The sequence below is a fragment of the Lepisosteus platostomus genome, chromosome 6 (assembly GCF_059453375.1).
Source record: "Lepisosteus platostomus isolate fLepPlt1 chromosome 6, fLepPlt1.hap1, whole genome shotgun sequence".
Taxonomy (NCBI): domain Eukaryota; kingdom Metazoa; phylum Chordata; class Actinopteri; order Semionotiformes; family Lepisosteidae; genus Lepisosteus; species Lepisosteus platostomus.
The window spans coordinates 3,672,673-3,688,310 of record NC_142616.1 but is presented as its reverse complement, the minus strand read 5'-3'; the positions used below and the strand labels follow the sequence as shown (position 1 = coordinate 3,688,310).

Below are 15,638 nucleotides of genomic sequence, written 5' to 3'. Positions count from 1 at the left end.
TGTTTAATCTATATAAACCAGGGTGCCCAATCAGTCGATCGCGGAGTACTTGTCAGTCAATCGATCGCAAGAATGTTTGGCAAAAAACAAATGGGCTATTTAATTATTTACTTTTTTCGATAGCCTAAAATGTCATTCAGATCTGTCCATGTCATGTCATACACTTTACTGCCCTTGTGTGTGTTTCACCCTTGTCGAAAGGGTGGTAAAAGTCTCTTCCCTGAGTGCTGGCTGACACTGAAGAAAGGCTGCAGGAGCTCTGTAATGAGGAGCTGTGTGTGCGCTACCCAAGATCGCTCTCTGGGTTATTGCCGCACAAACCCCGGTGTGTAAAACACTTAGCTGCAGCAGTGTGGGTGTTTAAATGCTCTTGGCTCGTGAACAGCACCCCCCTATCCCAGTGCATTGCCTGTCTCATAGCGCCACATTCAATAAAACCACGAGAGACAGAGATCCACAAAGCTGTGTCGGTCTTCTGTGTAAAATATCGGTGTGTAAAAATTCGCTCTGAATCTGGACTGTAATTAACACTGTAAACATCCCGTTTGTTTAAAATCAGGTGAGTGTAAATCTACTGTGTTATTGTCGAGCTGTGGAAGAAGACAAGAAACATATTTCTGAACCTTGTAGGTTTAATTCAGTGTGATGTGTTTAGTACTGCAGAGATCAATGACAATGTATGTATAGAAAAAGGTGAGTGTGAATCTGGTATGTTATCGTCCATCTGTAAAAGGAGACAGGAAACCCTGCTATACTGTAGTTCAGAGTCATTTGTTTTCTCCGGTTTTCATAACCTTCACTTATTAAAATGCCTATTTTTGAGACCACGATTTTTCAGATGTCAATAACTTTGCGAAAATGACACAGAGCCTTCAAATCACACGCGTTTTAGAGATCGCGATTCGTGAAAATTGCAGCAGCTTTTATTTAAACAACATACTGGGGCATTAGGACCCACATGAGCCACAGGTTGAGCGCCCCCTGCTGGCCCCACTCACACCTCTTCCAGCAGCAGCCTTAGTTTGTCCCAGGAGTCTCCCCTCCAGGTACTGACAGGCTCACACTGCTGGGCTCCAGTGGGCTGGGAGCTGGGAGAGAGCGCCCCCTGCTGGCCCCACTCACACCTCTTCCAGCAGCAGCCTTAGTTTGTCCCAGGAGTCTCCCCTCCAGGTACTGACAGGCTCACACTGCTGGGCTCCAGTGGGCTGCCAGCTGGGAGCTGCAGGGTGACGTGGCTGCTGGCCTGCATGATGTAGCGCTGGATGTTGTAGCAGTGTAGATACGGGTTGGGCTCCAGTGGCCGTTGTCCAGGGTAGCTGTCGTGGTCTTGATGAAAGCTACAGGTGCTGAGGGTCCCCCCTCTGGGCCTGTGACACCTGGGGGTGCTGTTGCCACTGTTCATGGTTCTCTCTCTGGTTTCTACCCCAACACGCTTCTCAGGGGTGGTGTTCGCCAGTGTCTCCGGCGGCCTTGGAGAGCTCTCCTTCCTGTCCCTCACAACCTTCTTCCACAGGTACCCCAACCTCTCAGTGCAGCGTTAATGTACTGGAGTGTCCAGTCAGTGTGTCTGTATTAACCCCTCTCTCTCAGTGCAGTGTTAATGTACTGGAGTGTCCAGTCAGTGTGTCTGTATTAACCCCTCTCTCTCAGTGCAGTGTTAATGTACTGGAGTGTCCAGTCAGTGTGTCTGTATGAACCCCTCTCTCTCTCACTGCAGTGTTCATGTACTGGAGTGTCCAGTCAGTGAGTCTGTATTAACCCCTCTCTCTCAGTGCAGTGTTAATGTACTGGAGTGTCCAGTCAGTGTGTCTGTATTAACCCCTCTCTCTCAGTGCAGTGTTAATGTACTGGAGTGTCCAGTCAGTGTGTCTGTATTAACCCCTCTCTCTCTCAGTGCAGTGTTAATGTACTGGAGTGTCCAATCAGTGTGTCTGTATTAACGCCCCTCTCTCTCAGTGCAGTGTTAATGTACTGGAGTGTCCAGTCAGTGTGTCTGTATTAACGCCCCTCTCTCTCAGTGCAGTGTTAATGTACTGGAGTGTCCAGTCTCAGTGTGTGTTTTCACCCCTCTCTCTCTGTGTGTTTCTCGTGAGACTGAGTGAGTGAGTGGGCGGAGTTTCGGTGGGTTTGATCGTGTGGCGGTGTTTCTTCACTGGTTTTGTGTTTTTCTGTCTTTTGGGGGAAAAGCGGGGTTTATTTTCTCATCATGGCCGGTTCTGGAGGCTCTGATCCTCCTGACCTCTCCTTTGAGAAATTAATTCGACGCCATGGTGTGAAACTCTCCCCTGCGGAGTTCTGTCCCTCTCTGAACTGGCCTCATCACTCTGCTCTCCTCCCCACTGAGAGCTGGTGTGTGGGGAGTGTTCTGGCGCACTATGGCTGCCGTCGCATCATCCAGGTGGGGCTGCACACTGGTGGGGGTGGAGGGGATCCCCATTACCTGTGAAGCGCTTTGAGTGGAGTGTCCAGAAAAGCGCTATGTAAGTGTGAGGAATTATGATTATTAAACCGTCCCAAGTTTTCACTCCAATGTGGGTGACCAGGTGCGGGTGTCCAGAATCAAGGGAGTGTTGGAGAAGGGGTATGAGCAGACCCTCACGGATGAAACCGTCACCGTCCAGAGCGCTTCTCTTTCCGGACCCTGGGCAGACGCCACAATCCGGGGAGGAGTGAGGAAAATGGGGAAAGAGGCAGGCAGGGGGCTGGAGGGAAACAGGGGCGTGTCCACGGTGCGCTGGTGTTCGGGGGAGGTGTGTCCGAGGCAAACTGTCCAAGGGAGTCCGAGGTGAATCCATGAGTGTAGCAATAGTCCAAGACCGGGTGTCCATCCTGACAGACGAACAGAGTTACAAGCCGGAGCGGGATCTGGCGGAGGGTCGGGGGAATAAAAGGGGGTCACGGGGCCAGACGCTCCCTCATCCTGGACCCAGAAGATCAGGACACCGTGATGAAGCCTGTGCCGCTGAGTCGCTCCTGGGCTTCCGGGTGTCCATCTTCCACAGCTGAGCCCAGACTGGCAGGAACGCCTGGCTTGTACAGCAGGGGGGGCAGGAACCGGAGGCAGGTGCAGGAGATCAACACTAAACTAGGAAGGGCTGGAGCCTCCTTAAGAGGAGGGGCTTACGAGCGTGACAGGTGTTTGTATTAAGGATTCCATTTGCTTGTGGTTCTCTTCCTAAAAGAGGGAACTTGGTTGTGTTTTAGGATCCCTTTGTTGTAAAGGACTTGAGGACAAAATCCTGGCTTTTCTCAGGAGTACAGCCTTGAGATTCCAGTTGGTTGTGACCAGACGACCTCTGAAAACGTCACACTGAACACCAGTGAATCTCAGCTGCAGGAGATACAGGAGGGACTTACTGTATCCAGACTGATTAACTTCTCAGAGGTGTTGACAAGAAAGTGGGTTTCCATCACAGCACAGGAGTACTGCTTTACACAAACAGTGGTGGGAGTGTGAAACAGGTTCCACAACCCCTTAGAGTAACATGAGATGAGACGGTCAGACTAATTAGTTTCTAGTAATTATCAGACACGCGGGGTGTTGTCAGTCCCTGTGGATGGAAGGAGAGCTGCTGCACACAGAGATCAGGGGCTCGCTGTTGCGCTGGGTGGATGGAGATCACAATCACACCCACATGACACTGCCCTGTCCATCTGCTCCTCTAGCGTCTCTCGGGGGAGAGATGGGCTCGTGACTCTCTGCAGCGCTCCGCAGGTCTGTGCGGCTCACAGGGGGGTCACTGCGCAGGTGAAGCACGAAGCCCTGGACGTACTCTGCTGGCCCACACGCTGCAGGGCAGAGCCAGACAGCAGGCTGGGCTCACTGGCCTGGAGAGAGAGACACAGCAGGCTGGACTGCTCGCAGTAAGAGCTCACACCCGGACAGTGAAATCCTCTGCACCATGTGGAGCTGTGACACCCCTCTGTCAAAACACAGCTGGAGGAGATCCTGGAGCCAAATAACTCCCAACGATTAAACAGCTGGATGGGCCAGCTGGCCTCCTCTTGTCTGTCACCATCATACTCTGATCTTCTCATGCTGTGTGAGCGAGTAAGTATTTTATTGTTTTGATTATTGGGAACACAAACAACTGGATTGACTTCACCTGAGCAGCTACTGACATCGACGTTTATTAAAAAAGCTTCTTTCTGTCAGTCCAAAATGACACAGTAAGTCACATCTCTTACAACACCACACCTTCCCCAAACAACAACCACCAAAGCTGTTTCATAACTGCAGTTCTAAACCACTCCCCCTGACAACCCTAACCACACCCCCTAACAACCACACCCCCTAATAATCACACCCCTGCAGCTCTGTGCAGATCCAGGAAGTGAAACTCAGAGATCAGTTTCGTTTTACTAGAAACAGCCTCACTGCAGCTCTTTCTCTACTGCTCCTCTCTGTGCAGTTTCTACTTGTCAGAAAAATGGCAGAAGGCAGTATTTCAGTTTCTCAGGACCAGTTCAGCTGCTCAGTGTGTCTGGATTTGCTGAAGGATCCAGTGACTCTGCTCTGTGGACACAGTTACTGTAAGGGCTGTATTAAGAAATGCTGGGATCAGGAAGATCAGACTGGGATCTACAGCTGCCCCCAGTGCAGACAGACCTTCACCCCAAGACCTGATCTTCACAGAAACACCATCCTGGCTGAAGTGGTGGAGAAACTGAAGGAGACAGGGCTCAGTGGCCCTCCTCCTGCTCACAGTCCTGCTGGCCCTGGAGATGTGCTGTGTGATGTCTGCACTGGGAGACAGAGGGGAGCTGTGAAATCCTGTCTGGTGTGTCTGGCCTCTTACTGTCAGACTCACCTCAATCTACACAATGAGCTCCACCCTGGACACAGACAGGAGCTGGCTGATGCCACAGGACAACTGCAGGAGAAGATCTGCTCCACTCATGACAAACTGCTGGAGTTCTATTGCCGTACTGATGAGAAGTGTGTTTGTTATCTTTGTGCAATGGATGAACACAGAGGCCATGATACTGTCTCAGCTGCAGCAGGAAGGACTGAGAAACAGGTGAGGACTTTGTGTCTGCTCATAAAGTGTCTAGTACAAAATGTAAAAAGGATATTTAGGATATTTGGGGGCTTTAAGTGATCTCTGGACTGTATTTACTGTATCTGTAATGCTGGATCTCCACTGTTGAGTCCTGCTCATGTACTCAGCTGTGATCCACACTGGTTGTGTCTCTGAAGTGTCTCCTGTTCTTCTGTCTGTTGCTCATTATCTCCTCCTCCTCTCCTTCACTGTTTCTCTCTTTACTGTCCTCATGAAGCACCGTACAACTTCACAACACACTCAACACCTCTAGAACAGACTGCACCCACATTAATGCACAGCACACTCAACACCTCTAGAACAGACTGCACCCTCATTAATGAGGTTTTGCTTTAATTTCAGCACAATAGTATTATTATTTATAATAATAAACTCTATTTTTATATGATAGATTTAAAATGGCTTCTCAAAGCACTTTACCGAACACAAAAGGTAGAAGGTAGAAGGGGGATTTGGAAAAAAGTATAAAAGCAATGAAGCAGAAACAGACCCAGTTAAATTAAAACCCTTCTGAAACAGAAGATTGTGAGTCTGGATTTGAAAGAGCTCAGGGAAGGTGACTCTATGATACCCATAAAGATGAAAGAGTTGACCAGCTTTTCAGCAACAATTAGATATAACATAGGACGCAGCCTGGCAGTATTTCTGAGGTGGAAGAATGATGTTTTGATAATTTGTTGAATATGTCATCCTGGATCAGATATCACCCCCAAGTTCAATTTTGACTGTTACTCCAGTACAGTGTCATCCACAGATAAGGATACTGCATTGGTGTGCCAAGAAGCATGACTTCTGTCTTGTAGCAGTTTAAATGAAGGAAATTGTGAGTCATGCATGTGTTTATGTCAGAGAAAAAGAGACAAAGTGAAAGTGATCAGTGAGGTAAGACTGGAACCATTGAAGAGCAGTGTCAGAAACTCCAAACACAGTCTCAAGACAAGAAAGTGAGAGGTCATGGCTGACAGTGTCGAAAGCAGCACTGAGCTCAGTAAGAATGAGGACAGAAAGAGAACGAGAATCAGAAGGCGTTAGAAGATCGTTTGTGACTTTGACCAGGGCACTTTCTGTGCTGTGAAGTTGTCTGAAACCATATTGGAGTTCAAAGAGGATTATATACCTGAAATCTAACATCACACTGTAAACCTTCTGCATGAAAAGGTAATGAAAGGGTATGAAAGTTGGAGAGAGGGTGAAAGTTGTTCAGGCTGTCCAGAGCCATGACTCTCTTTCTCACACAGGGGTAACAGCAGCAGCTGTGAATCCACTGGTACCACATCAGTGCTCAAGGATTCATTTATTATACTGAGGACTCCATGGCCGAAACGTTGTGTTTTCTTTCTTCTTTTTTTTCAGTATGGAATAAACCTAGCTTGTTCCTTTGCAGCCTACGCATGCTGACGCAGCTCCCCACCTGAACTATCTCTAGATGATGTTTTATATATCATTTGAAACACAATTATCTCCTTTTTACATTTCACCTCACATACAGATGTGCAGACCCAGGTGTCAGGTGTCTGCTGCGCTGCACACGCTGCCGGTGTAGATTAGACTTGAAACAGGAGCATGTCAGACAGGACCAGGAAACACATCTCGTGTGGATAAGACATCAGGGATACAGAGTGTGGGTTTCCCAGGGTGACTCTAAGGGGTGTCTCTGTGATGTGATTCTCTTACAGCAGAAATGTCCTGAGTGTCTCTGTTTCTCCACAGAAGCAGCTGGGGGAGACACAGACACAAACCCAGCAGAGACTCCAGGAGAGAGAGAAGAAGCTGCAGGAGCTGAGACAGGCTGTGGAGTCACTCAGAGTGGGTATTCACCAGATAAGTGGACAGAAAGACACACATTTCCACAGCTGGACACTGGACAGTACCCTTTGGAAACAGAGCATACAGCATAATGTAGTTTGAGTGTTTTCCTGTGTAATAATCCAGTGTGTGTCTCCTCCCTCAGAGCTCTGCACGCACAGCAGTACAGGACACTGACAGGATCTTTACTGAGCTGATCCGCTCCATTGAGAGAACACGCTCTGAGGTCACAGATCTGATCAGAGCTCAAGAGAGGGCTGCAGTGAGTCAGGCTGAAGGACTTCTAGAGCGACTGGAGAAGGAGATCACTGAGCTGAAGAGGAGAGATGCTGAGCTGGACCAGATCTCACACACAGAGGATCACATCCATTTCCTCCAGGTAACATCACTGCTCTGTGACTCTGCAGTGCAGAAGGGTGTCTCTCACACAGAGCTGCTCCTGGCTTCTCCCCAGGAATGTGTGTTGTGTTTGACTGGAAACTCCTCTTTCTCTTCCCTGCTGCAGGATTTCCAGTCTGTCTGTGTCCCTCCTGGAGCTGGAGACTCACCCAGCATCCCTGTCCGTCCACACTTCTCTCCTAAGGCAGTGAAGAGAGCTGTCTCTGGACTGAAAGAGCGACTGGAGGATCTCTGCAAGAAGGAATCAATAAAGATTTCCACAACAGGTTAGTAGAGAAACACACTGATGTCTTTCTGGATAGCTTATATATTTCCTGTTTTTCTCTTATATTGTCAATGCAGCTTATCAGTCAATGATTCAGATTCTAGGTGAAATATCTTAAAATCTCCAGTCTCACAAATCTTTATGACAGTAAGTGTGTTGTTATATTGTGCTGTATATAGTTTAACAGGAACGTTTAAATAGGGGCTACAGTCCCAGTCCAGTAGAACATGTTATTCCTGATACTCTGTTACTGCAGCCCTGATGAGACATTTCTCTGTGTGTCTCCCCAGTGACTGAAGTCTACAGTCTGCAGACTCCAGAGCCCGGGTCCAGAGCAGAGCTTTTACACTGTGAGTCTGTTTTCACCTTCAGCTCAAACACACAGCAGGAACAGTGATACAGAAACTGATACACACTCTGACACACACACTGATTCACACTCTGATACATGCTGATACACGTCTGAATTCAGAACGTCAAGCTTGTAGACAGTCACTCTGTGTGGATCAGAGACACACTGTGTCAAACACATAGATGGACACAGAAGTTCCAGAGGGTGTAGTTTATTTAAGAAAATGCACTTCATTACAACAATGTGCAGTGCACAATGCTTACAGAGAATACAATTCTGACAACAACTCTTCTACAGAATTTAAATCGTCTCAAAAAGGGTGATTGTCCATTATCAATCATTCTATTTTGCAAGTGGTCAGTGAGGCTGGTTCACACAATAAGAGCCCCTCCAAGCCTCCTGGGTGTTACCACTGGCTGCAGTCCTGGCTCTGAAACTGCGACTGTCCATTTCTCAACAGGAGCACTAAAGAACAGGTTTTTCTGGGTTTTCTTCAGCCCTCAGTACTGTCCAGTGCTCTGATGAAACAGTTCAGCAGTTCAGGAGTCGTATAGAAACCAATGTCCTCAGGCAGCGGACGTGGGGCGACCTGGTGCTGGGCGGGTCTCAGGACATCCGAACGTCAATGATGAGCGAAGGGGAATGAGAGACCTGGACTTATATATCCCCAGAGACAGAGACACTGGAAGGACAGCAAAGCACAAGCTTTGCTTGGGACAGGACAGAGTAGGAGCGCCCTTTGGCTGCAGAGGGCATGACACCTCTCTGGTCACCAGCTCTGGTGCACAGTCATCCAGCTGAGGGCCTTCAGCTTGTTGTCTAGTCCTCTGGGTTGAGTCTTTACCCAGGTCTCCCATGGGATCGTCAGCCCCTCCCCGGTGACCTGTAGGATCATCTGTCTCGCCCTGGTGACTAGTTCCTCCTTTCTCTTCCTTGTATAGTGCCTTTTGTTGGTGCAGAGCTCTGGCTGTCTCATGGCCTCATACCTCCTAGTAGGTCTCCGGTCAGTTTTCTGCTTTAGGACTAGTGTTTGACACCGGATCAGATGCTTCATTGGGAGGGAGAACCACAGCCTGACAAAGTACTGAGAATTGTGACTGATGGGGTCCAGCCCCTAGTGACAGAGGTTGCAGAAGAAGATGCAGTGGAGTTTCAGAGGGAAATTCGACACATCTCTCCCCCTTCCTCACTGTCTGGCACATCTGGTTCCTTGTGATGTACTCGTACCTGTTCCACCATCCCTTGCAGCGCTTGTCTGAGTCTGGCTGACAGAGGGTACACCACGACCAGGTCAGCTAAAGCCAGCAGGGTGTCTGTCTTCAGCACCCTCACTTTCCCCATGAGAGTCAGCGTGCGAGTCTTCCACAGGCCCAGTTACACGTTGACCTTGACGGTCCTCTCTGTCCAGTTAATGTTCTTGTTGTCCTGGCTCTGAAATGAAACCACCAGTATCATTAGGGGCTCCATGCAAAGCTTGAGACCTTCTGGCGGCATGTTCCTGTCCCTCCAGGGTCCAAAGAGCTTGCCCTTGCTCTTTCTGTTTATTAGCCTCAATTCTGAGGCCCTGCAGTACTGCTCCCTAACCTGCAGCCCACTCTGCAACCCCCTGTCTGAAATCAGGAACAGCGTCATGTGTACTGGGAGATCTTGAGGACTTCCCCTGTGCCTCTGCCTACAGCTCTATAATGAGAACATAGAGAAGAGGTGAAAGAGGACACTCTTGTCCTACTCCAGATTCCTGGGGGATTCAATCCCAAAGATGTCTGTTCATGTTGACCCTACTGCCCACTTCAGAGTACAGTATCTCTGTCCAGCAGCTGAAACTTTCTCAGAATCTGAAGTGCTCCAGCCCTCTGAACAGATAGCTGTGGTTTACTGTGTCGAAGGCTTTCTCCTGGTCCAGGCTCACCACCATCATGGGCACGTTCTGGTCCTCGGCCCAGGTGATGGCATCTCTGGTGAGCTGGAGGTTCCAGCTGACTTATCACCCTCCCACCCCACATGTCTGGTCACTGTTGGTGATGTGGGGCAGGGCGGTCCTCAGTCTAATGGCCAGTAGCTTGGACACGATCTTGATATCCATGCAGAGCATCTTTTGAACCTCTACTGAAGTGCTGAGAGATGACACCTTCCCTCATCCTGTGTCCAAGCTTTTTGCTGATGGAAGAGCTCTTGTTCCACCTCCACCAGGTCTGCCACTGGGGTGTCCCAGAAGCAGGTGTAGAATTCCTTGGGAAGTCCGTCTTGCCACAGCCCTTTGCGATTCTCCATCTGTCAGAATGTGTCAGAGTCTGAGACCCTGGATTTGTGAATAACTGGAATATTCAGGAGCAGAGCCAGTCTCACAATAATGATGGTATGATGACAGTGCTCTTCCCCTGCAGCTTCACAGACACACAGCCTCTTGTGAGCGGCAGCAGTGTGACTCTGGTACAGGGGCTCCTCTGGGGCCTGTAGGCCTCTCTCTGGTCTGAGAAATGGCTGCTTCTCTTCACACATCAACCAGGCTGATGGGTCAGCAGGAAGAAACAGTCAGGACTTGATCTGTCTGAACAAACAGAGCGATAGGAAAACCCAACATCATTTGTTCTTGATATCCTGCCAAAATAAGAATGTCTTGGGTTATTGTTGGTCAGTCACTAAATCTTTAAGCACAAAAACCTCAAATGCTTTTAGACTACAGTCTGCAGACATCAAATACACTTGAATTGGGAATTACACAGTAAAATGCAGGAGAGGTATAAGTTGAAGGGGGAAGAAACAGTATTTCTGTGTATTTTGCGCAGATGACTGTGAAGAGATAGGGGAATGACAGACAAAAAGAAAAAGAATTTAGAACGACACACAACCCGTTACACAGTTTGTTCATTGCTGGCTTGCTGTTTACTGGGACCAACAGTAACAGGAAGCCAACAGCAGGTATAAGTCATCGTAAATGTATTCTGTTCAGTGTTGAAAGAATGAGGAAACACTCTGTACAGGACATGTTTCTGCAGTTTCACATCAAGAAGAACAGATGTTTGGAAAGCTGTGTCAATTCTACTTGTCACAGAAATGGTAAAAATGACACACGTTTAAGATCAAGATCTCTTTATTTGCCATATAAAATCTCTTGCATTAGGAATTCATCTTTTCACATACAGTACCCCAGCTTGCTCTCCATGAGACACAGACACACAGACAGAGAGAAGCTTGGGGTCACAGTACAGCCTGTTTTCCTCAGAGCAGCTCAGACATGTCAGAGTCAGGTGCTCATGGTTAGTTTAAGAGGGGTATTTACTGGGGCTGTAGGGCTCCTCTTACTGGCCAGGGGTAATAACTTTGGGGTCTTTCTCTTCAGCCCAGCTGGTGTTCTCACATGGTCCTGGTCATTAAGAGACCCAGTGGTGTGTTTCACTAAGAATGACACTGGAGTGTCAATATTATTTCACTAGTCCCACCAGAGTGAGTGTGTATTGGGGTGTTTGCCTGTGATATTGGGGACCTCGTTTCAAACAGGAGTGATCTAGAGGGTGTCTGTGTTTCCAGACTGATAGACTCTCCTGTGGAGTAAGTCAGTGTTTGACACTGTGTCCTGTTCTACACAGAATAAGTGTGAAATATCAGTGGAAGATGTTGTCATGATGGCTTCAGAGTTGCAGTGTCCAGAAGAGGGCGGCCTCTCTCATCACTGAAATAAAGGCGCTTTGAGCCCAGAAATGAATTCAGGTATTAATAATAATTGCTTACACTTATATAGCACTTTACAGGTAATGGGGACTCCCCTCCACCACCACCAGTGTGTAGCCCCACCTGGATGATGCGACTGCAGCCATAGTGTGCCAGAACACTCCCCACACACCAGCTCTCATTGGGAAGGAGAGCAGAGTGATGAAGCCAGTTCAGAGAGGGGGGTTATTAGGAGGCCATGATGGGTAAAAGCCAGGGGGAAATGTGGCCAGGACACCAGTGTTACACCCCTACTCTTTTCAAGAAACACCCTGGAATTTTTAATGACCACACAGGACCTTGTTTTTAAGTCTCATCCACAGGACAGCGCCTGTTTACAGTATCATGTCCCCATCCCTATACTGGGGAAATAGGACCCACATAGACTGCAGGGTGAGCACCCCCTGTTGGCCCCACTCACACCTCTTCCAGAAGCAGCCTTAGTTTTTTCCAGGAGGTCTCCCATCCAGGTTCTGACCAGGCTCACACCTGCTGAGCTGCAGTGGGCTGCCAGTTGTGAGTTGCAGAGTGATATGGCTGCTGATGTTTTTATAAATTCATGTAGGTGACTGTGTCAGCCTTTCTAGGCTCCAGGAGTCAAAAAATAAGAGCTGATAAGAATATCTTTGATCTTCACTAGATTGACAGGCAGACAGGCAAAGGGGAGTATTTACTCAGTATTAAGTATTAATAGTTTACACTGAAGTATTAAGTATGAGGAGAGTATTAAGTCAGTATTCATTAGTCATGCGAATAAAGCTTCTTGAATCGATTAAAACCCCCATTCGCTCTGGGCATGTATAAGCCCCGCCCCCGTCTCTCAGTGGTCAGAGCTCACTGATTGACAGCTGGTGTGCCCTATCAGAGAGGCGGACAGTGAGCGCGAGCAGTCTGAAGTCAGTATGAGCGCCTCTGTTTCTCTCGTCTTTCTCTCCGGGTTTCTGGATGTGTTATTTCTGCTTTAAACTGAACACTTTGGATATTTCTTCGCATTTTCTAAGTAAGTGGGAAGGCTTTCTTATATTTCAGCAAGGTTTTGCTTTTTCCATTATATTTGTTTTCTGTAAAAACGAGCACTATACAGTCTTTGAATTCAGCACTTTTTTATTCTGCGTCGTCAGGAAAATGGTCTCAGAGAAGATGAACGAGCTGCTGAACTGGGATTTGAAATAAACCGGTTTAACAGACAGGCTGTCCAGTTTCTTACAGTAAAAAGGTCGCTGTGGTGGGTTGTGAAGTGTTTGAAAGCGAGCCAGCCGTGTCCAGACTCTCAGTTTCTCCTGCAGTCCGGTCGGTCCTGTGTTTATTAATAATGTCGTTTAAAAAATAAAGTTTCATCGCTGTGAACACAAGTGTTTAATGTTTGTATTTAGAGGATATTGGGATCACTCCCATGTGTAATAATAGTGAAACAGTGAAGAAGATGTCGTTTCTCTGGAAGGGAAGAGCAGTCATTAGTAATTGACTGGTGTTTCTCTCTCGGTGTGTTTGGGGACAAAGACATTTCACAGTCTGATGGAGTTGAGTTGGACTGTGATCGGCAGGAGCCTGTTGTGATGTTTGTGTTTTATTCCCCAGCTGCTGTGACTCTGGACCCTGATACAGCTCACTGTGGGCTCAGCCTGTCTGAGGATGGGAAGAGAGTGAGACGGGGACAGAGGAAGAGTCTCTCTGACAATCCTCACAGATTTGATCACTGGTCCTGTGTCGTGAGCAGGGAGGCCTTCACCTCAGGGAGACACTACTGGGAGGTGGAGGTGAATGACTGGTGGACAATAGGAGTGACCAGAGAGTCTGCAGAGAGGAAAGGGGGGTTCAGCTTCTCTCCCCAGCAGGGTTACTGGTGTCTGGAGTCTAACTCTTACTGGTCTTGTTTCTCTGCTCTCACTGACCCTGAGACCCGTCTCCCCCTCAGTCTGCGGCCCAGGAAGCTGGGGGTGTGTGTGGATATTGAGGAGAGGAAGGTCTCCTTTTACACAGTGGAGTCCAGAGCTCATGTCTACACTTTCACTGACATGGTCTTCCCTCAGGGGGAGAAGATCTATCCTGTCTTCAGTACCTGGGATTTAGATAAAGGCCTTGAGCTGCTGCCTGCTGTCAGTGTGGAGATTAAACCCGTCACTGACTCATGAACACAGGCTGACTCTCTCCCAGCTCTCTGTCCACTGCTCACACTGGGAGACGGGTTTACTGACGGGCAGTGAGGTGAGGTCAGAAATATAGTAGTAATTGTAGATGATGATGTTGTGTCGTGTTTAAATGCGTTATATTAAAAAAATTAGATGAGGAAAAATAACATGTACGAGAGAGGGCGAGATGATGAATTTCAGAACTGATGATGTTGTGTCGTGTTTAAATTTTTTATTTACTATAACACATTTAAACGGGGAAAAATAGCATGTACGAGAGAGGGCGAGATAACTCACTACCAGCCAGCTGTACTCCTGACTTGTAAATATCTCTGGAAACCCTGCTGTGTTTTTCTTCTAATTTTTGAGAAAATAAACTTTTAAAAATGAAATCCCGTGTGAGTCTCTCCTGCGCGCGCCGGTGCCTGTGAAGCTGCCAGATCGGGGAGGGACCCGGTGACGTCACCACAGCCTGGAGGAATAGGGACAGTGACGCAGACAGGAAGTGGCTCAGGGTGGTTGTGGGAGTTGTAGTTTATCACCAGCGCTGTGTCTGTGAGCATCTCCAGCCAGTCTAATACCCGGCTCCCTTTAATACAGGGATACATGACTATATTCGGTATTTTATGTTCGTTTGGGGTTTATTTTTACTGTGGTGGTTTGTGAGAGACGTTTTATTTGATCTCTGATCGTGATCCAGGGAAAAGTGGATGCTTCTTTCTAGTCTTTTCTTTATTTTATTTCCCAATGAAGTTTGGTAATGGGCCAGTGAAAGCTCCGCTTTCCTTCATATGATGCCCAAAAGTTTGTTGGCAGCGGCGAGTTTTTTCCTTCACGGACAGAAACTTGGGCTCCGTGTCAGTCTTGTGTTCTGTCCTGCCGTTTGGACATTTCGTGTGGACGATTCTCTGTCCACAGAGGGACTGTGTCATGAGAGGTAGTTTTAACACACTCCCTTGTGCGCTGGTTAGTGTGGTAATTGTGAGACGCTCCCTAGAGCAAGCGGGTTAGAGGATGGCGACAGACCTGCTTTTCTAGTAAGAAGTGAAGTTAAACTCATTCCTGCTGTTGTGTTCAGCTGTGTTTAATATATATAAACTAACCTGAAACACGAGAGACTGCACTGTTTCGGCAGTTTGTGTATTCAACATCATTATCTGAGGGATTATTTGTGAAACTTTGGCATGTACAGAAAAATAAATATATTTCATTTCGCTTATTTTAGTTTCTCTGTATTGGAACAAAACGCGCTACAATTCGTTACTTGTTCAACTTTTGTTTTAATCCCAGCCGTGTCCAGACTCTCAGAACAACCTGAGAAACGTCCAGTTCAGGACTCTCAGTACCGCCCTCTCCGACCGCATCTGAAATATTTCACTTTGTTCGCTTCGTGACGCAGCGCTGTACCGCGGGAAAACACTGTTGACAAAATGAGTATCGAACTTAGAGCTGTTCAATTATTCTCTTAGAAATACATTTTATTATGCACATAAATTAAACCGCTTGACTAAAATTTCTCTATGACTAGAATGTGGTAAAAACAATGTTGGTGGTGTTTCATCACCACCATTAACATCTGTGGTGATGAAATGCCTGGAGAAGCTGGTGTTGTCACACATCAACTCCTCCATCACAGAGTCCCTGGACCCCTTGCAGTTCGCCTACCAGAACAACACATCAGTGGATGATGCCGTCTCCCTGGCTCTGCATACAGCCTTGGAACACCTGGACACTAAGAACTCGTATGTGAGAATGCTGTTTGTGGACTACAGTTCAGCATTCAATTCCATCATACCCAGTCAACTGGTGACAAAGCTCAGGGGATTAGGTCTGTGCACCTCTGTCTGCAACTGGCTGCTGGACTTTCTTATCGAGAGACCACAGGTGGTGCGGATAGGCAATAAAACATCAACACC

At 47.7% G+C, this 15,638-nt stretch overlaps 1 protein-coding gene across 2 annotated transcripts; it reads left to right on the top strand.

Moving 5' to 3' along the window:
• The first annotated feature begins 4,349 nt into the window (after positions 1-4,349).
• Positions 4,350-14,114, top strand: LOC148659642 (E3 ubiquitin-protein ligase TRIM39-like). Of its 2 annotated transcripts, XM_088637565.1 has the most exons (7): positions 4,350-5,021; positions 6,774-6,869; positions 7,015-7,248; positions 7,375-7,534; positions 7,824-7,883; positions 12,038-12,063; positions 13,138-14,114. In XM_088637565.1, exons 1-7 carry the CDS (start codon positions 4,431-4,433, stop codon positions 13,723-13,725), a joined length of 1,755 nt encoding a protein of 584 aa, XP_088493691.1. In that variant the 5' UTR covers positions 4,350-4,430; the 3' UTR covers positions 13,726-14,114. The 2 variants fall into 2 exon arrangements, with proteins under 2 accessions (XP_088493691.1, XP_088493690.1); XM_088637564.1 differs by lacking the exon at positions 12,038-12,063 and having other exon boundaries at positions 4,351-5,021; positions 13,172-14,114.
• Positions 14,115-15,638: the final 1,524 nt, after the last annotated feature.

Bases quoted from the DNA above. Each gene is read 5' to 3' on its own strand.
- LOC148659642 (XM_088637565.1), top strand. From the start codon at position 4,431: ATGGCAGAAGGCAGTATTTCAGTTTCTCAGGACCAGTTCAGCTGCTCA. The intron at 6,870-7,014 runs GTGGGTATTCAC...CTCCTCCCTCAG, and splicing joins AGGCTGTGGAGTCACTCAGA to AGCTCTGCACGCACAGCAGT. The intron at 7,884-12,037 runs GTGAGTCTGTTT...AAGCAGCCTTAG, and splicing joins CAGAGCAGAGCTTTTACACT to TTTTTTCCAGGAGGTCTCCC.